This window comes from Herpailurus yagouaroundi, unplaced genomic scaffold, assembly GCF_014898765.1.
Source record: "Herpailurus yagouaroundi ecotype Mexico unplaced genomic scaffold, PumYag 192, whole genome shotgun sequence".
In the NCBI taxonomy this organism is placed as follows: domain Eukaryota; kingdom Metazoa; phylum Chordata; class Mammalia; order Carnivora; family Felidae; genus Herpailurus; species Herpailurus yagouaroundi.
This window is the reverse complement of record NW_024412423.1, coordinates 14458559-14479700: the sequence shown is the minus strand read 5'-3', so window position 1 is coordinate 14479700 and position 21142 is coordinate 14458559. Positions and strand designations below refer to the sequence as shown.

The following is a 21142-nucleotide window of genomic DNA, read 5'->3' as shown; positions in this document are numbered from 1 at the left end:
GAATCGGAAACAGGCTCCAGGCTCTGAGCCATCAGCCCAGAGCCTGATGCGGGGCTCGAACTCACGGACCGTGAGATCGTGACCTGGCTGAAATCGGACGCTTAACCGACTGCGCCACCCAGGCGCCCCTCTTTAAAACTTTTTTAATGTTTGTTTATTTTTGAGAGAGAGAGATGGAGCATGAATAGGGGAGGGGCAGAGGGAGAGAGAGGGAGACACAGAATCCGAAGCAGGTTCCAGGCTCTGAGCTGTCCACACAGAGTCCCACACGGGGTTTGAACCCACAAGCCATGAGATCATGACCTGAGCTGAAACCAAGGGTTGGACGCTTGACTGACTGAGCCACCAGGAGCCCCGGGACCCATATAATAGGGATATTGTTCCTCTCAGGAGAAAATATAGGTATATAATTACTAGGCAAGATATTTATTTTCTAAAATATTGCATTGTATTTTATTTCTGTTGGAATGAGAATATCTATGTTTTTCCTTGTAGTTCAGTACAAGTTACTGAGAGATAAATGAAGAAAATTATATTCCCCATATTCTTGTGCCCTGAAGACTATGAATAACATGTTTGATAGGTGTTTTCCCAGATGTGTTTCTCTCCCTCTTTTTTTTTTTTTTTTTTCCCTAACACTGGATCTATACTAACTTTGTCCTAATTTTGTTTTTCTTCACCAACTTGTATCTTGGACATCTCACCTTATAATATATACAGATAGGCTAAATCTTCTTAATGGCATAAAATAGTCTATATTATGTGTGTACTACTCTTTTTGTAATTTGTTCATATTTTTTTCCCCTCTAGCACCATCAACTACAGTAAGGACCTTCCTCTAGCTCAAGGAATCAAGTTTCAGTAAAGGTGACAGTAAATTGGCGTTACATCACAGCTCACAGGCATTCTCGCAACTCTTTCTTCTGAAGACAAAGAAAAATTAAGATTTGCCCTGAATAAATAAATGCATTATTTTGAATATGCTTGGCTAATCTCTTAGCCCTGAGGCCCCAACTAAGTCAAGAGACTTATCTTTAAACAAATAAAAATACAGATGTCACAACATGAGCCATATTTAGTAACAGATAGATTGGGTGAATTTTTATGTTGCTAGTAGTTCATGCTTTAAAAAAATTTTTATATTATAATTTAGAAGAAACTAGTAGATGCTATAGTAGGAATTTGGAAAAACACAGAATGGAGAAGAAAAAGGAAGTCTTCTTGGTAGGCCGAGTGTGAGTAAAGGTTTCTGTAGTGAGTATTGATTCACCTTACCCTCGAGCATGTGTGGGGAAGAGTGGTGTTTGAAGGGAGCGTGTTGATGTTCGTGCACGTCGAGGAGCACAGCGCAATATCCATGGGGAATGCCTTGCTTTGTGTGAAACGACTAAGGGTTATTCATCGCCATTACCGCTTGCCTTGCTCATGTCCACTTGTGTCCCCACAAAAGAGCTGTGCATGGTGGACCTAGGTTTTGCTCCTGCCGTAGAACCTGTACCCGCCAAGGGCTGTGCCTGTGTCTACTGAAAGTGTGCTGGGTTTCTTACGCAACATTAGACCATTGACTTTAGCTATTATGTTTATGCATTTGCCCTTGGATTTGTTCTGGGAGAATGACTACAGCGTGTGTGGCAGCATGTGGTGGTAGTGACATGAGGAACGTTCACTCGTTCGTGGCTGAGAATCTGCCTCCTCCTCTCAGTAGGCTGAGTCTTTGGAGTGGGTCATCCCAAGGTTTCCTGTTGAGTCCGTGTTGGCTCTTGAAGGTCTCCTGTCGTCTTGGCAGTCTGTACTCTCTTGCCAGTTTGGACCTGGGCGGAAGCCTTCCAAGAAGATAACATTTGTAGATAATTTGATGCATCAGGATGTATGGACAGATTTGGACAACTGGCAAAGAATGGGTTATGACCCAGAGAAGTAATAAGCAAATGAGAAAACCAGGCAGTTATAAATTTATCAGGGTGGGAAAGGTATTCGTAATATGTCCGATGGCGTAGCTGTGACTGGTGTTCACCAATGCATGCTGTTGTCAACCTTGAGTATTAATTAAGCAAAATGCTGATGATGCGTACCTCTTGAGAGCTCGTTGGCCGGAAGAAGTCGGGTACATCAAAGAGGTGGACGGTTCATGTTCTTCAGTGGAAAATCAATAGTGCCTAAAATTACAAAAGAAATAGTAACAGGCTCATGCAGGTAGGGAGATAAACTTTTAGGAATCATATACTGACAGGCCATTATTATTTTGTAAAATTCTGCAAGGTGATTTTTTGATTGAAATATTTTCTTATATCTTGGGTTTTTCCAGCATATTATTTTTAAACAAATGTTCTAAATTACAAGCTGTATCAGTGTTTTCACTTAACGTTTTTTACGTTTATAATTTCTGTTAGGTATTTAAGGAGGCTCTCCATCCTCCTGTGCATCTGTTAAAGCCATGACATGGTGGCCGATTTCCTAGCATGCTGGGGTGACTGGCAGCCCTCGTCTTGGGTGTAGAAGCCGAGTAAAACGAATTCTGAAGGCTTTTTTTGAAACCATTTCATAATTTTTCTACATAATGTTTCTAGCAGTTATAAGGAAATGTTTTTGTCACAATGCTTATTAAAAAATTTTGCACCCAGATTGGCCCCCTTTGTTCTTTTTTACTGACCTAAGAAATAAAAGTTGCTTATTAGTGTGTTTTTTTTTTTTTTAATGTTTGTTTGAGAGAGCAAGCAGGAGGAGGGGCAGAGAGGGGGAGAGAATCCCAAGCAGGCTCCGCACTAGGAGCCCAGAGCCCGATGTGGGGCTTGACCCCACAGACTGTGAGATCATGCCCTGAGCTGAAATCCAGAGTCGAATGTTTAACCGAGTGAGCCACCCAGGCGCAAGCAAGTGGAGGTGTCCATCCGTGTGTGTTGTTACGGTCATATTTTTTCAGGTGCTAGCGGTCCTGCAGCGTTTCGTGATCACCGTTTCCACGGAGCCCCTCATGACTGCTTGCATCTGCTAATGTAGTGGCACTGCCGGTTCCCCACCCGCCTGTGTGTGGACACAGGAGGTGGGGTTAGCGTGCCAGCTCCCACTCTGCTGTGAACCCTGTTTCTTGGCGTGTTGCTGTACTTCTCCAGGCCGGGGAGAGAGCATCCCGATGGCTGATCCTACGATCCTGACTCTTGTGCTTCCACCGGCAGGCGTCGGGATGCTCGATTGTTCTGGCTTCCCTTTGGGGAGGGGCGCACTCGTGATGAAGACCACACGCGGTGGTGATGGGGCAGTTTTCTCAAAGGCAGTATGGTGCAATTTTTTCACTCCTCTCTTCCCTCTTGTGTAACCACAGATCATTCTTGGTGGCATTTGTTGTCCCTGGGAATGCCGAAGGGACTGAGGAGTGTGCCTCCTTGCCCTTCTGCCCTGCCCTAACACTCACAGATCTGTCTCCTGTTGCCTTCACTGTAACGTTCTTTTATCTGCCTGCTCGGTGTAGACATCTGCAGTGATGACTGTGCTTTCTCCCCTTTTCCTGTTTATCCCCTCTTGAACGTAACTGCTCCTGTTTGTTTTTTTTTCCCTGCTGTTTGTTGACCTTAACGGGTTTTTACGAGGATATATGATGAGATTAAGTACCAGGACATTTAGTTTTCAGTTCAGAAAATGTTCACACATTCTGATGCACTCAAGTTTTGGACTTTTCATGCAATCAAATTATTGATTTAAAAAAAAAAAATCTTTGGGGCGCCTGGGTGGCGCAGTCGGTTAAGCGTCCGACTTCAGCCAGGTCACGATCTCGCGGTCCGTGGGTTCGAGCCCCGCGTCGGGCTCTGGGCTGATGGCTCAGAGCCTGGAGCCTGTTTCTGATTCTGTGTCTCCCTCTCTCTCTGCCCCTCCCCCGTTCATGCTCTGTCTCTCTCTGTCCCAAAAATAAAAATAAACGTTGAAAAAAAAAATTAAAAAAAAAAAAAAATCTTTATTTACTTTGGCGGGGGGGGGGGGGGGAGAGAGTGAAAAACCCAAGTAGGCTCCACGCTCAGTGCAGAGCCCAGTGTGGTTCTCGAACTCAAAACGGTGAGATCATGACCTGAGCCAGAATCAGGAGTCAGACATTTAACTGACTGAGTCATCCAGGTGCCCACTTGGTTTCTTTTTTAAAGATTTTATTTTTCAGTACTCTCTACAAACAACGTGGGGCTTGAACTTAACAACTCGGAGATCAAGAGTCACATGCTCTGCCACCTGAGCCAGCCAGGTGCCCCACATCTGTTGATCTCTTATAGTTTTAACAATCTAAGTGTAGAAAGTTAGGTTATAGTCTACAGCCATATCGCCCTGAATGCACTCGATCTTGTCTGATCTCAGAAGCTAAGCAGGGTTGGGCCTGGTTAGTACTTGGATGGGAGAAAGGTTATAAATTTTTCCTCTGCTTTTTCTTTTTTTAAAAGCTTTTTTTTTTTTTAAATACTTGTACACAGTTAAAAATTTAATGAACCTAGAATGCTTAAAACACAGGCTGTCCCGCTTACTTCCTGAACTGCCCCCCAATTTACCAGAATGACCTCCTGTACATTTTCTAGGGTTGTTGACCACCTCATTTCCTAAGTAATAAGATCCTCCTGCTGTTTTTCAGTAAATCAGTTGAGATGTTGTCTGCAGAGTTCTCAGTGTAATAGGTGAGGAGTAACTTTTTTATTTTTTACGATTTTATTAAGTCATCTCTACACCCAACATGAGGCTTGAACCCACACCCCCAAGATCAGGAGTTGCCTGCTCTACTAACTGAGCCATCCAGGCCCCCTAGGATTAACTTCTTATCAGCTCTTCTATTCCCCCCATTCCTCTTTTCTGTTGATAGCACAGCATTTGGTTAAGTCTGTAGTCATGATGTAATTGTGACTGCAAAAGGCAATAAATCCTGCCGTAAAGTCATGCATACTTATCTTTTGTTTTTCCTGGAGTTAATAATTGTCCTTATTGCTTAATTGGCTCTATGTTTTTTTCTGTCTTAGTGTAATAAAATCCAACATAAACTTCATTTTAACCATTTTAATGTGTGCGGCTCAGTGGCATTTTGTACATTCACTTATCGGTGCAACCATCACCACTGTCTGGTTCCAGAACATTTTTATCACCCCTGAGGAAACCCCATATCCATTGAGCAGTCATTCCCCTTTCTCCCCTCTGCCCCAGTCCCTGGCGACCACCTGTCTGCTTTCCATCTCTACAGATTTGTCTATTCTGGATATTTCATAAAAATGGACTATTACTAATGATTTCCAAATGCCTGAGTTGTGTCACATGCCTATTAATATTTGCCAGTTAGGTAGCTGTTTTTTATTTTTCCTGGAATCAGCTCTCCCAGTGCTCTTTGTCCTCTGCTTCAATTAGACTGGCCGCCCTGGGCTAGCTTGCAAGTGACATCTGTGGGTATCCCTTTGCCGCTCTTTGGTATAGAGACTCTTGTTTCCTGGCTCCTATGCATTCCTTCTGATGGCATTGATTATACAGTAGTTTTGGTGGGGCACATCCTGCAGAAACTTCCCGAGTATGGTGATTTGAAGGTAGTTTTTGCAAAGTCTTCTAGAGGAAAGGGCTTTGTTCGTAGTTGGAAGATTTGGTGTAGGGTTCTGGATTTAAAATACAGATTGTTACATTTTATTTTTGTATTGGAAAGGCCCATAAGTGTTTTGTGGTATTGACCTGTTGATCTTTAGTCCATTTGACCTTTGGGTATATGTTATGATTTGATCTGAATTGATTTTCCCAGCTCCAAATTTGATGAAATGAATTTCCCTTTCCCCACTGATGCCTTGTGTAATACAGTGCATTCTTGTGGTTACCAAGATCTGTTTGTAGGTAGTATAAACTGATTCATTGATTGGTGTATATATGTGGTTGTGTATACACAACCAGCACGGAGCCCATTGTGGGGCTCGAACCCACAAGCTGTGAGATCATGACCTGAGCTGAAACCAAGAGTCGGATGCTTAACCGACTGAGCCACCCAGGCACCCCAATGAAAATAAAAATCTTGAAGCAGCAGGCAGTGGGCCTAGCTGGATCATTTGTGAAGTATTTTACCTGCCCGTTGTCTTTTTTTTTTTTTTTTTTTTTTAATGTTTGTTTATTTTTGACAGAGACAGAACACAAGTGGGGGAGGGGCAGAGAGAGAGGGAGACACAGAATCTGAAGCAGGCTTCACGCTCTGAGATGTCAGCACAGAGCCCTGACGTGAGGCTTGAACTGACGAACCGGGAGATCATGACATGACTGGAGCTGAAGTTGGATGCTTACTGACTGAGCCACCCAGGTGCCCCTAGGCTGTTGCTTTCTAAGGAGGTAGATTACGTTTGGAAATGGAAACTCAGATCCTTTAACTGTTCTACATTTGCTCTGGGCTGTTGAAGGTCTTTTTCAAAAGCCCAGCAATTCTAAAGTTTGGGATACTATTGAGTTGTCTTTATGGTGTTGAGCTGTAGGTGGCAGTGTTGGTCAGAACAAGCGCCTCATTTTGGCAGGGACATGAGTTGTGTTGCCTGTGGTGTCTAGGTCACCATGGAAAAGGTGTTCTGCTCAGCACATAGACGTGGTAAGCACCATGCTCCACTTTTATGGGCTGATTTACATTCCAGCACCCTTGGTAACCCCCTTTTCCTACCTCTGGTCTGCTAACTGTACAGATCACCTGAGCTTCAGTTGATTACTCAATTGGGGTAAAACCTAAGCCCCAGAATGTCAGAGAAAAAAAAACAGTGTTTGACTGTAATTGCAAATTAGTGTCTTTTGTTTTAAATTAAGAAATGTTATTAAGTTGTTTTATTTTCCATCCACTCCCCTCCCTGGTGTATGTGTGAGTTTCCCTCAGTTTGAGCAACCCCGGGGGATATTGTATTTGTTTTACTTACACTTTTATGGTACTTCCTATGTTCCAGGCACTTTCCAAAGCACTTAACAAATGTAAACCCACTTAATTCTCCTAACAAGGTGTGAAGTAGGTACTATGATAATCCTCAGTTTATTAATGAGGAAACTGAGGTACAGAGAAGTTAAGTAAATTTTCCCCAAGTGAACCAGCTGATAAGCAATGGGGCTGAAATGTGAACCAAAGCAGTCTGGCTCCCTAGTTAGTACTCTGGTGACAAATCACCTAAAATTAGGGAGTGTTTTTTTAAATAATTTTTTAAAGTTTATTTATTTTGAGAGACAGAGAGTGAGTGAGCAGGGGAGGGCCAGAGAAGGAGAGAGAGAATCCCAAGCAGGCTCTGCTGACAGCTGTGATGTGGGCTCAAACTCAAGAACCTTGAGATCATGACCTGAGCCAAAACCAAGAATCAGTTGCTCAACTGACTAAGCCACCCAGGTGCCTCTAAAATTAGCAAGTTTTTGCAGGACTCTTCCTGCCCTCTCTTTTAATTGCTCTCCATTCATTTTTTCTTCTATACAGTTCTATATTTTTTATTTTGGTATAACAAACTTAAAAATGGCAAATACAGTGTAAAGAACTTGTTTCCCATTAAGTATTTGAGAGTATGTTGTTGACCTCATCTCCCATCCTCCCAAATACTTGCATGCATATTTCCCACAAACAAGGACATTTTCCTACATATCTGTAATAAGTGATCAAAATCAGGGAGTTACAGATACATTACATCTTATTGTCAGCTCCCATCCAACTTTTGCCCCTTGTAACAGTAATGTCCTTTATCCCAAAGGACATTTTGTCTTCAGTTTTTTCTTGACTCTCATGACCTTGGCACTTCTGAAATTGCAGGCCACTGACTTGCTAGAATGCCCCTCAACTCGGTGTTTCCTCTTGAGTAGATTCAGATTTTGTGTCTTAAGTACAGTCATGGGTGATGCTGTGTTTCTCTCGCAGCATCTTCTCAGGTGGTGCCTGGTTGCAATTTGTCTATTACTGAGGCTGTTAATGTCTATCTCCCTCTTAGGGTGGTGTCAGCCAGCTTTCTCCATGTAAAGCATTTCTTGCCCCCTTTGTAAATGAAGATCTTTTGTGGGGAGAAACTTTGAAACTACCTACGTGGCCTGTTTTCCCTCAAATTTTTCATTTCTTTACTTATTTCTATTTGTACTTAGGTTTCCCTATTTTTCCCAGTAAGTTACATGCTCCCAATAAATTTTGATACCTGATTTGGCCAGCAGGATTCCTGTGAAACTGGCTACTTTTGATGTGTTCTCACTCTTTGAGCCCTTCCTTCCTTTTTGGGGAAAGACGTCTCAGGTCCTTCTTGGACCTACCTGTACCGGCCCTGGAATCAGCCATTTTCTCTGAAGAGCTCTGATGCCTCTTAGTCAAGAATCTTGTTTAGAAGCCAAGGCGTGTCAGCGTGAAGATGTCAGTGCTCCTGGGAGTTCAGAGTGGACAGAGCTGGGAAATAACATGCACATACAAGTAAATCTGTACTTATATAACCTTTCTGCATTTATGGACAACCATGAGGCCACATCAGAACTTCATGTCCAGTTCAACATCACAGTGCCTGTTCTAGTTTTTGCCTTCCAGGATTTGCTTCTCTTGTCTCTCCTAGTCAGAAACCTGCCTCCCAGGACCCTTGTGGCTTGTTCTCGTCAGTTTAACCAATCTCCCATCCTCCCGAGAACACCCTGCTCACCTCACTCTGGTTCTCAGGGTGCTGGGCTCACCCCCAACATGGCCGTCTTCCTCCCCCACGTCAAGCTCTGATCTCCACCCACACTTTCTTCTGCATGGGGACGTCCTTCTTACCCATCTAATGGCTTTAGGACTGCACTGTTTTTTTTTTGTTTTTTTTTTTTCTTTCTTTTTTTTTTCAACGTTTATTTATTTTTGGGACAGAGAGAGACAGAGCATGAACGGGGGAGGGGCAGAGAGAGAGGGAGACACAGAATCGGAAACAGGCTCCAGGCTCTGAGCCATCAGCCCAGAGCCCGACGCGGGGCTCGAACTCACGGACCGTGAGATCGTGACCTGGCTGAAGTCGGACGCTTAACCGACTGCGCCACCCAGGCGCCCCGAGGACTGCACTGTTGAGGAAGAGAGGCACTAAAGAGGAGCTGCACAGTTTTAGGTCAGATTCCCAATGGTGTTTGAGTGCCCCTCACGTTGCCTGCCTGCCAGTCACAGAGCACAGATGCCTGGGGCTTCAGCTGGGTGTACAGGGAGACACTAATCTGGGATGTGGAACACCTGTGTCCTAGGCACAACTCGGCTTCTAGTGGGCTGAAGGCCGTGTGAGAAATCATCTGACCTCTCTGGCCCTAGCTCTTGCGTGTGAAGTGAATGGGCTGGACCACATCTGCAGTCACAAAGCTGGTGCCTAATAGGGGCGGGAGGTGTGGCGCACCTGGGCGGCTCAGTCTGTCAACCGTCTGACTCTTGATTGCAGCTCAGGTCACGGTCTCCCGGTTTGTGGGATCGAGCTGCCCGTTGCGTTCTGTGCTGACAGTGCAGAGCCTGCTTGGGATTTTCTCTCTCCTGTTTCTGCCCCTCCCCCGCCTGTGTTCACCTCTTCTCTCTCTCTCAAAACAAACATTGAAATAAAAGTTAAAAAAACAAAACAAAACAAAACAAAAAAAAAAACTGGTGCCTGATGGCCCATAACTGGCCTTGGTGCCTTTTCTGTTTGGGGTTTAGCTTTTATAAAAATCGAATTAACATTTCTTACAGTGGAGGTGGTGGACTTTAATTAGCCATGCTTGGCCACAGCTCAGACCTTACCCAGCTTCACACATTTCTTTCCAGCCCAAGGGCTCAGTGGCTTTATTCTTTCGTGTCTCATGAATTAGGCGTATCTCAAAGAGCCCTTCTTGGCTAAGGACAGTTTTTCTGCCAAGAGTGAAGCAGTTTCTAGACTGAAGTCAGGGAGCTGGCATTACTTAGGATATTACGTTAGCTGCTTGAACAGATACTACAAAGAAAAAAGGCAAAACAAATTTGTTTCTCTCCTTTAACAGTTCAGGTGTAAATAGTCCAGGATGGATCAGTGACCCATGGTGTCCAGGCATTAGGCTTCTGTGTTGTTCCACGTAGTGAGAGATGGCTCAGTGCCATCACACATTTCAGCTCATAGGTAGTCAGGGGAAGGCACTCTTCCACTGGAGGGTGTGACCCAGAAGCGACACATGTTACCTCCACTCACATTACAGAGGCAGAACTTAATCACACAGCATACACAACCCATGAGAGTTTGAGAAGCAAACCTTAATTCTTTTTTCTTTAATGTTTATTTATTTTGAGAGAGAGAGAATCCCCAGCAAATTCTGCACTGCCAGCGCAGAGCCCAGTGCAGGGCTTGAACTCACGAACCATGAGATCACGACCTGAGCTGAAGCCAAGATTCAGACACTTAACCCCACTGAGCCACCCGGGTGCCCCACTTTTTTCTTTTTTTAAAGCAATCTCTACCCCCAACGTTGGACTGGAACTCATGACTGCAAAATCAAAAGTTACATGCTCTGTCGACTGAGCCAGCCAGGCACCCCCAAAGCTTCCTTCTTGGGAGCCGCGTATCCAGTCAAAACTTGGGTGTTGCATTATGTTGAGAGATGATAGAAGAGTTATCGGAAAATTAACAGCTTCCAAAGCTGTATTTATTAACAAACATTCTCCTCTGGAATTGTCTGGGATATTCTCCGTCACATGTCGTGTTGCTTCTTTATGTGGGTAATCTGCCAGTTAAGAATGTATTTGGATTCTGCCTTCATCCCTTAGCAAAAAAGAGAGGTAGTGAGCTCCCAAAGCAGCTAATTAGGGAACTTTTGAAGTTGGTTAGGGAAGAGTGGGAGGAGGTGGAACAGAGAAATTTGGGCAGATGGGACGGGGGAGGCAGGGTTGGCAGAGGTAGGTGGGAAGCCCTGTGGAAACAACGGGCTAAAAGGAAGGAGCAAATCCTGGGGAAAGGTGGTGCTGGTACAAAAGGGTGAAATGAGAACCCAGGAACCAGGACGTAAGCTTCCACCAGTGAGGCCTCTCTGCTCCGTTTTCTACTCTCTGGCTCAGTGGATTCTTAATCCTTCACACTGGGGGTTGTCACAAGGGTTGGATTCGATTGCCAGCTCTGGGCCATGTGACGCTGGGAAAGCCATATCTCTTCTAAGACTCACTATCTTCCTCCGTAAATTGGGCCTGATCCTCCTTCCATGCTTCTCTTCCCAACACTCCCGTAAGATACAAATGCAGTTTCACATAAGAAAATTTTCTGTGCAAAGTCTAACAGACCGATGGTATCGATAGGAGGGATAGAGCTCCCTGCGTTCTGTGTGGAAGTGGTGTAAGCCTGGGCCGTTCCAGGGGCAGGGATTTTGTTAAGACGAGGTCACAGTTGTTGATCCATACGGGTCACCCTGATTAAAAGGTCATTCCTTTTGCAGATACGGTCCAGGGGAGTAGGCCCCTATTTGACAGGTCCTGGGTTTCAGAGTAGCCACCTGTTTGGAGAGATGGAGAAGAAGATAAGTGTGTCTCAGGTGGATGGAGAGAAACACCTTAGGCTGGGCCATGGAATCGTAGCATCTCCAGAGCGGCCTCTGATGGTGCCCAGTCCCTTTGAGAAAGTCCTAGCAGGGGACTTTTGACAGGGGCCCAAGAAACATGGCTTAAACTTGTCTGATCTTGGATTGCTGGGAGCCAAATAGCCACAGAACTGAGTGTGTCCACATTTGACCTGGTTTGAGCTGGTGATCTCGTCACTTGTTTGGTTTTCAGCTGTGAAAATCCCCCGAGGGGACTGAGTGTGCTGCCACCTGAGGACTTGCAGCCGTGAGCTAGGAAGGTGAGCTTTGCTCACTCTCTCCAACAGTGTGTGCGAGCGAAGCTTGACCTGTGTTCTTTTTCATAGCCTAAGTGCCACATTGCCTTATCTTTCCTAGGGCTAGAAGGAGGGGGACAGCGTCCCAGGGATGCATCTTGTTGTATTTCACACTGCAACTTGGAGAATCAGGTGTTTGTGTTAGACCACATCCCTCAGTATTAACAGCTTTAATTTTGAAGTCTTAACAAACTATTTTAAAAATAAGCAAGATTCAATGAAGATTTTTTTTTCCTTGCCCTGAAGTAATCTGTTCCAACTTAAAAAATTAGGCGTAATCATTGCAGTATTTCCCCAGTGGTTTGTTTTGTTTTACCGATTGATGGAGTGATTGAGAGAGGCACAGTGAGCAAGGGGCAGAGAGAAAGAGAAGTGGGGCTCACCTGGGGCTCATGTTTTACTCCGTGGGGGTGGGGGGGGGCTCATGTTCACCTGAAGTGGGGCTTGAACTCGCCCCAGGCAGGGCTCCAACTCACCAACTGTGAGATCCTGGCCTGAGCAGAAGTCAGATGCTTAACTACTGAGCCACCAGGTGCCCTCCCCGGTGCTTTAAATTGTGACTCCAGATACCCAAAGCAGAGTGATCAAATGATTTTAACCTCTTGAGATGGAAAAGAACCTTTAAAGGAAAAGTTTCAGGACATTTTCTACAGCTTCTGGGCTGTAGACTCTTCATCTGGTGAGTCCATGAATTTCTATTCTCACAGTTTGCTCCATGCAAAGAGTCAGACAAAGGACGTTTTCTCACCTCGGCCTCCCTCTGCCATTCCCCTTAGCTGCCAAGTAAATGAGAAATCATTCTAGTATTTTCTGTGAGTTCAGGTAAGCTGAGGGCCTCCCAGCCTCCTTGCCCATTTGTATTTTTTGACCTCTACACGTTTAATGATGCCTTTTTCATGATCGTACTGCCTCCTTTCCTCCTTGAGGGATTTCGTTTTATTCTTGCTCACAGAAAGCACAGCCATGTTGGCTGCAGGTGGTTTGGACTTCACCAGAACTATCTCCACCGTGGCCTTCCAGAACGTCCACACCACAGAGGGCGCGTGCCCCACTGTAGAGATTTCATGGGCTGCATGCCTCTCAGGCTAAGTGGCTGGACTCATCACAGTCTTGGGCTTTTATAAATAACCTAGTCCCTGTGTCATTTCCTCCGTCCTCCTACAGGATGCTTCTCTGTAACATGCTTTCTTTGAAGTGGGCAAAAGCCTGATTGCTCCCTTAGAGTTGCCTAAATGACTTGAGGAGCTTGAATTTTTAGTAGCTTTCAGAAAGAAAGGCGGCTTTTAACTATTTCCTCCAGCAAAGACTCTCTGGCTGACTTGTGTATCATCAAGGTTCATAGTGCCAGCCGCACTGTGACTCATACTCAAATAATCACTACAGGAAGTTTTCTTTAGGATGCTTCTTGGACTTACAAGGTCTACTTCTGGTTCATTGTTATTTCTTTTTTCTGTGTGGGTCCCCTAACAAGGAAGGTTACAGAAAGCTTTTTACGAGCATCTTCACCCCCAAAGTCAAATTGACTTCTCTCTCCTTTTGCCCCCAGCAGTTAGGATGTGCCCTTATTTTCAGCTGTTTCCCTCAGTAAATGAAAGCTCTCTGAGGTCAAGACCTTGTCTAGTTGATTCAAGATTTTGTTTAGTTGTCTCTCCTGCATCTAACGAGGTGCATGGCACCTAGCGTGGAATCAGTAGATGTTTTCTGAGTAAGCAAATTAATGGATGCTTTGTCGAAGTTTTGGCTTCTTTATGTACGTATAGGGAAAGAAAAACATTTTATTCTACCCTCTTAGGTTCGTTAACTGGGACCTGTGAATTAAATACTTCCTTCACAGTGACATGTTTATTTCTTAAACTAGTTCTTTCCTATACACACTGGTTGTCAAACCTCATTTCACTTACCCTCTTAACCATAAAGGAACAGGTAAATGGTGTCTTTTTCAAGGGAGTGTTGATTGTGGGTGACATGCAGATGGTGGGGTGGGAGCAGTCTATGAGCTATGACTCAAGTTGAGCAAGTTTGTGAGCCATAAGAAAGTTCTTCTCCTTCATTTTTAAGAACTTTTAAAATTTTTCTGTAGGAATTCTCATTAAGTTTAGACACTTGTGAAATTGGGAACTTAATAAAGTTCTTTTTGTTTTGTTTTTAAATGATCTTTTTTAAATGAGCACCTGGGTGGCTCAGTTGGTTAAGCATCTGACTTCAGCTCAGGTCATGATCTCATGGTTTGTGGGTTTGAGCCTCACGTCAGGCTCTGTGCTGACAGCTTAGAGCCTGGAGCCTGCTTCAGATTCTGCGTTTCCCTGTCTCCCTGCCCCTGCCCTGCTCACCCTCTGTCTCTCTCAAAAATAAACATTAAAAAAAATTTTAATCTTTTTTCTTAATGTTTATTATTTTTGAGATAGCGTGAGTGAGGGAGGGGCAGAGAGAGGGAGACACAGAATCTGAAGCAGGCTCCAGGCTCCAACTTGTTAGCCCAGAGCCCGACATGGGGCTCAAACTCCCAAACCGTGAGATCATGACCTGAGCCAGAGTTGGATGCTTAACCAGCTGAGCCACCCAGGCACCCCTGTTTTGTTTTGCTTTTGAGAGAGAGAGAGAGAGTATGGAGGGGCAGAAGGAGAATCTTAGGCAGGTTCCCCGACTCAGTGCAGAGCCCTGCTCCATCTCATGACAACAAGATCATGACCTGAGCCGGAATCAAGAGTTGGTTGCTTAACCGCCTGAGCCACCCAGATGCCTCTGGAACTTAATAAAATTCTAATTGAAATAAAGGGACATTGGGCCTCCTGGGTGGCTCTTTCAGTTAAGCATCTGACTTTGGCTTAGGTTCTGATCTCATGGTTCATGGGTTCAAGCCCGACATCAGGCTTTGTGCTGATGGTACAGAGCGTGCTTGGGATTCATTCTCTTTCTCTGTCTCTCTCCCTCTCCCTTTCTCTCAAAATGAATAAACAACAACAACAGCAAAAATCATGGGACATTAAAATAAGAAGTTTTGCTCTTGGATGGCCTCTGGACTTTGAACTAGCAGAAGGTCCCTTCAGGTTGGGCCACTTGGGGAACTTGAGCCGTTTGGGCATTGCCTCAGCTGACTCCACAGTCCAGTGTTAGGTGTCCTCCTGAACACTCAGGTTCAAAAACACCCTTTACATTGAATCCTGTCAAATCACCAGTTTGTTTTTAAGTTGAAAAAATGGTTAAATGTTAGTTTATTTGGGCCAAACTACACATGAGGTTTTAATTTTCATGCTTTTTTTTTCGAGAAGAGTTAATTTCTAAGAGTTAACTTAGGAGGCGTCTGGGTGGCTCAGTGGGTTACGTGTTCAACTCTTGATTTTAGCTCAGGTCATGATCTCATGGCTCATGGGATTGAGCCCCATGCGGCACCTGCTTGGGATTTTCTTTGTCTGCCCCTCCCCCTGATTGACTCTCTCAAAATAAATAAACTTTTTAAAAAAGGAATTGGTATCATGAATATTATGAGAAGCAAAATATTAGATATGAAGCAATGGCTGAAAGTTTCAGTGAATAATTTATAAATAAGGAAAATAACCTCAGAGAAATAGAGATCATTTGTCCACGTGCATGGAGCTGGGAAATAGATAATTAAGGGAACCTACATCTGGCTAAATCTGAAACCCATGAACTTTTCATGAAGTCTCACTGTCCCTTGATTTGTATTCAGTCTAGTAACCTCCTTGGTCAAGTTTAGAAGTGAGCATTCACTGGAGCTATTGGAAAGCCTTGAGCTTCTCTACAATTATGTGGTTGCTTGAAATTAAAAAAGCATTTCAGTATGTTGTTAGCATTAACAACCATCTTTTTTAAATGTACAAATAAATTATTTTCTTATTAGGGAAGCAAGGCATTTGGAAAAACCAACAAACCAGAAAGTATATGTCGGCCGAAGAGACAAAATGTGGCAGCCGTGATCTCACCACCTGGAGACTAGCACTGTCAACAGTGGGATGTTTGTCCTGATCTCTCTGTGCTCATTTATTTATTTAAAAAAAAATTTTTTTTCAACGTTTTTATTTTTATTTTTGGGACAGAGAGAGACAGAGCATGAACGGGGGAGGGGCAGAGAGAGAGGGAGACACAGAATCGGAAACAGGCTCCAGGCTCTGAGCCATCAGCCCAGAGTCCGACGCGGGGCTCGAACTCACGGACCGCGAGATCGTGACCTGGCTGAAGTCGGACGCTTAACCGACTGCGCCACCCAGGCGCCCCTGTGCTCATTTATTTAACAGATATTTATGGAGCACCCACTCTGTGCCATATACCGTACTAAGTGCTGGGGAAGTTTGGAGAACAAGCAGACATAGTCTTTGCCCTCAGTCTAGAGGAGGCCAAAGTCAATCAACAAGTAAACCAACAAATGCATTGACTACACGTTGAGATATTGGAAACAAAATGCCATTAAAAAAAGAGGGGAGCTGTGATAAGGAATTCTGGAGTGAGAGAGGAATGAAGAATATGCTGATTTAGACCGGAAGGTAAGGAACGACCTTGCTGAGGGGAAGGCATTTCAGCAGAGATAAGAATGGTTAAGTAGTCATGATACAAACTGCCGAATGTCTGGCCAAGGTACAGTCAGGGCAGCGAGGAGGATCAGAACAGGCCACCCGAAAAAAGGTCTGCTTTGGCATACTGCACATTGAGAGCTGAAGGTGGTTGAGAAACAGCAGATGTGGGAAGAGCTCTCTGACCTCTCCCTTGGTGCCTAAAAGTGGAGCGTAGCTCTCCTGGAAGCAAGGTGCTCTCCCTGTGCCAGGAAGAGGAGCGCTCTCTTACCGTTTTACACAGGGCGTCAACACAAGATGAGTCTGCACAAACAAGCCTTATGAAAACAACATTTTTTTTGGTGCTAGCTTCCTCCTTGTATTTCCTAGGCGCTTTTTCACACTTTACTGCTTTTAGCCCCAAACCACTTTTCCTTTGTCTTGTCACCTCTCTGCAATTTATTGCTCTTTGCTGTACTGGTACCCAAGCCCCCAGGTGTAATTGCTTCTTCAGGGTTTTCACTTCTGTCTAGGAAAACACCCATGTATTTTTCTTATAACATTTTTTATTTTTATGTATTTTGGAAGAGAGCATGAGTAGGGGAGGGGCAGAAAGAGAGGGAGAGAGAAAGCCAAGCAGGCTCCCATGCGCAGTGAGATCATGACCCGAGCCGAAACCAAAAGTCAGAGGCTTAACTGGCTGAGTCAGTTCAATTCCTGGGCCCCAGCCAAACAACCTGAGAGGGCCAAGGAAAAGTCTCTCCTCCCCTTCAGCAGGAAGGAGGCTGGCACATTTGACAGGCTTTCCAAAAGGAGGAACAGGAGACCAAGATGGCTGGTCTGGAGTGAGGCAGGGTACATGGGCTAGAACCTGTCACACATTTTCATAGGACGCAGAAGAGAGAGAGAGTTGTGTCCCATGGGGACATTAATTATACATGTAATTTTAGAAACAAAAAAAAAAAAAAAAAAAGGAAAATTGTGTGCATGATCATGGTCACTTGTTTTTGTTTGTTTGTTAGTTTTTTCATTATCAATACATAGATGTTGAGTGCCTAGTCTCTGTGCATGAATGTCCTTCCATGGGTAACCCTGCCTGTTCTTTGCTCTCCCACTGCCTTTGTGAGAGAAAAAACTAGGCGACCTATTTCTGCTGACATAATATAAACTGGGAAAAAGAAAAACTGCTGCTTTCTTGTACACAGAGCTATGAAAGTAGGTCCCCGGGACTGAGTAAAACCCACACATGGACATTTTCCTTCCTGGAAAATATTTTTTGTTACTGGCCTGTCTCCTACCCTCTTTGAAAGCTTAGGCAGAGGACAACAATCAAATGTGTACAGTGTTAATATCATTAAATTCTAGCACCTTAAAATCACATTATCTACCTCCTCTTATTTTCTTCCAAATCTGCCGTAACTCGGTGTTTAATCAGAGCCATACTCTGATTTTTCCAGGAAATTCATATGCCCCCTCTGCCCTTCTGTGGGGCATTTGGGAAGATAGTTTGTTCACTTTGAATCACTGTGCTCTTGTTGGTCACCGTCAGTGTTTTCCGTTGATCATCACTGAATGGCCACGGGGAAAATGGCACGTGCCAGTGCTGGGATGTGATTGTTTCTCCTGACAACACTGAAAATCACAGTATCTGGTCCTGACAAATCCACCGTCAAAGGCTCAAGTGTGAAAGACTATGTTTTGAGAGGCAAGTACGACAAAAATGGTTGGCGTATTTTGGGTGGTACTTAATGACAAGCTTACCCAAGACAAAGCACAGAAAGAAAACAAGCCAGGGACCATTTTTATACTTGGGTAATTTCCCAGGGTTTGCACTGGCCTCAGAGAAGAGAAATTTCTTTTCAGGTCTGTGCCCTGGAAAACTTGACTTGGTTAGACTGATTAAAAAAAACAAAACACCTCCACATCCTCACACACCCGCTCTGAGGGAAACACCGCCTGCAATCTCCACCCAACTGGAATTCCCCACTCGATCCACTTTTTGGTAAGACTGAAATATGAGATGTGACGGGTGGCTCCAGCTCTCGTCCCATGAACCAGAACATTCCATGATTAGTGTTGGTGTGTGTGTATCGGGGGGCAAAATACACTGCAAATTCAGACCAGTCTGATGCTTAAGAGATTGGGGATCCTTGTACTGGGCAGTTGTTTTCCCGAATTATCACGAAGGGAGAAAAATCTAATACAATTAGGTTATTGCTGTTAATGGATTTTCTTCAAATCTAACCTGTTTCCTGGTCGTCTGTCACCTGTGAAGGGAGGAAGACATGTGAAATGTGTTTCCTTTTAAATGTTTGTTTATTTAGAGAGAGAGGGAGAGAGAGAATCCCAAGCAGGTTCAGAGCTGTCAGCACAGAGCCTAATGTGGGGCTTGAACCCACAAATTATGAGATCATGACCTGAGCTGAAATCAAGAGTCATATGCTTAAACGACTGAACCACACAGGTGCCCCTTGAAATGTGTTTTATTAAGCAAATCTGAGGCCCAGAAAGAGGGCAAGTTTCCTTGAGGAAGTAGGGGAGCTGTAAGATTCCCAGTTGGGTCCTTTGGATGCAGCATTTGAATGGATGGATGGAAGCCAGGTATGGCTATTCTTCCCTGAATGGCCTCTCAAAGCATGGGAGACTCTATTTAGTGGGAATAACTTAGAAGCAATGCTGAATACACTTGCAAGCCTTCTTTAGAAAAATTCAGTTGTGGGGTGGTGGCTGGGTGGCTCAGTTGGTTAAGCATCTGACTCTTGATTTCAGCTCAGGTCATGATCTCATGGTTCATGAGTTCAAGCCTTGTGTTGGGCTCTGTTGCTCTCCCTCTCTGTCTCTCTTGCACTCTCTCTTCCTCAAATAAATAAATTAATAAGCTTAAAAAAAGTTAGACGGTATGATCAGTACTGAATGTGCTTTACTTGTTCTCATGGTGACTGCAAGGACAGGTTGGGCTCCAGACTATATGCCAGGTGGAGGTCATCTCTGACACGCAGTGGTCTGGGGTTGGCACTTGCAGGGTGGTGAAGCATGAGTGACTCAAACAGAGAGGGTGACCCTGTCAGCAGAGAGGCTTGCTGTCTTCTGCCTGAGTGGATGCTGGGCTCCCTGCTCACCACTCTTTCCTCTTTACTGCCTGTTTCTCCTTTCTTCCGCTTTATTTCTTATCGTCTTCTGTTTCCCCATCGCATTATGGCCTCATACAAAGAGTCAGACCTGGTCACCAGAAAACCAGAATGCTCGGGATGCCTGGTTGGCTCAGTTGGTTAAGTGTCCCACTCTCGGTGTGGGCTGAGGTCATGATCTCATGATTTCATGAGTTTGAGCCCTGCCTTGGGCTCTGTGCTGACAATGCAGAACCTGCTTGGGATTTTCTCTCTCTCCCTCTCTCTGTCCCCTCCTGGTCCTGCTTTCTCTGTTGTCTCTCTCAAAATAAACAAACTAACAAACTTAAAAAAAAAAGAAGAAGAAGAAGAAGCAGAAGAAGATGACCAGAATGCTCTTTTCCTTCTGGCAAGCCTCCAAAAATTGTGTTTTTAGTTATTCTTAGAGATGTTTCTCTTTTTAATTGGTTTTCCTGTGCTTTTTAAGTCACCAATTCTTGCTTTCTTTTCCTTTGAACTATTAGGTTCTGAGGTAGTCTGGTTGCTTGAGAATTCTGGAGGTTTGCAACCTGGATGATGGAGCTGATGTAAACGAGTTATGTAGCAATAGAAACTAATGGAACAAATGAGGATTTTAATTGTTATTGGGGAGGAAAGAATTTTTAAGAGCAAAACAAAATGCCTTAGACACTTGGAATAGAATCTGGATGATGTTTAAATCTTATGTGGTAGGACCAGAGTCCTAGGAGATATTCAGTAGCAGTAATACATTGATTTACATTTTCCTAAGATCCAGAAGATATTAGTTTCAAAAGACTTTGTGAACATCAATTAATTCTTAGCAAAGATAGCTTGGTAATGAATTTGTTCCCCTATTAATAATGGCAACCTTCCATGTGAATTAAACTTACTCATATTGATGCAACTGTAGGGCAGCAAAATTTGCCTCTTCAAAATGTGTCTCTTTGGCACGTGGGTTATTTTAGACTGTTTTCAAGAAACAGAAGGCTCAGAAAGAAACTTTGACCTTTCCCTTAACTGCCTGAAAGGACCTAGATAAACTTCTCCAGGAAAGGAGCTACCACCATAGAAACTATAGTATAATATGAACTAGGTATGGTAGACAGAAGGAACCTATCAGTGCCTATTCAATCAAAGTTCTCTCTCTGTCCCATTGTTTTTGGATGGCCCAGCAAATGTTTGTTTACCAAACATTGACTCTTTATGTTATTCCTATGAATTGCCTGCCTTCTCTTTATAGCACCAGACCCAGAACCCCTCCTCCTTAGTCCAGAATGTCCTATAAATCTCCTCTTGCCTGACTGTCTTTGAAATCTCTCATGTTTACGTGGATTCCCTGTGTACACGTAATTAAATTTGAGTTTATCCTGTTAATCCATTTTATGTCAATTTAATTCATAGACCAGCCAGAAGAACCTTGAAGGTAGAGGAAAAATTTTCCTCCCCAACACAAATTATCAGTGGTAAAAATATAATCTGAAGCAAAGGAAAAGTCACTCTCTCCCCTTCAAGGTCTTCTGACTTACTAAGAATTAAATTGACATGAGATAGATCAATAGAAGAAAAAGCCAAAGTTTTATTACATGCTCACAGAAGACCAGTAATGAAACTGAGACCTAAAGAAATGACCAAGGCAGGCGGGCACTTTTTTACACTTCATTTATGTATTTGCTTGTTTCTTTTTATTTATTTATTTATTTATTTATTTATTTATTTATTTATTTATTTATTT

The 21142-nt window shown here is 43.9% G+C and overlaps 1 protein-coding gene across 1 annotated transcript in view; it reads left to right on the top strand.

Annotated features, from left to right (window-relative positions):
- Positions 1 to 2617, top strand: part of ALDH7A1 (aldehyde dehydrogenase 7 family member A1) — a 42784-nt gene extending 40167 nt beyond the window's left edge. Inside the window, exon 18 of the mRNA XM_040444355.1 lies at positions 811 to 2617. Within this exon, the coding sequence (XP_040300289.1) occupies positions 811 to 865 (55 nt within the window). The 3' untranslated portion in view covers positions 866 to 2617. The remainder of the gene's footprint in view (positions 1 to 810) is intronic.
- The last annotated feature ends 18525 nt before the right edge of the window (positions 2618 to 21142 follow it).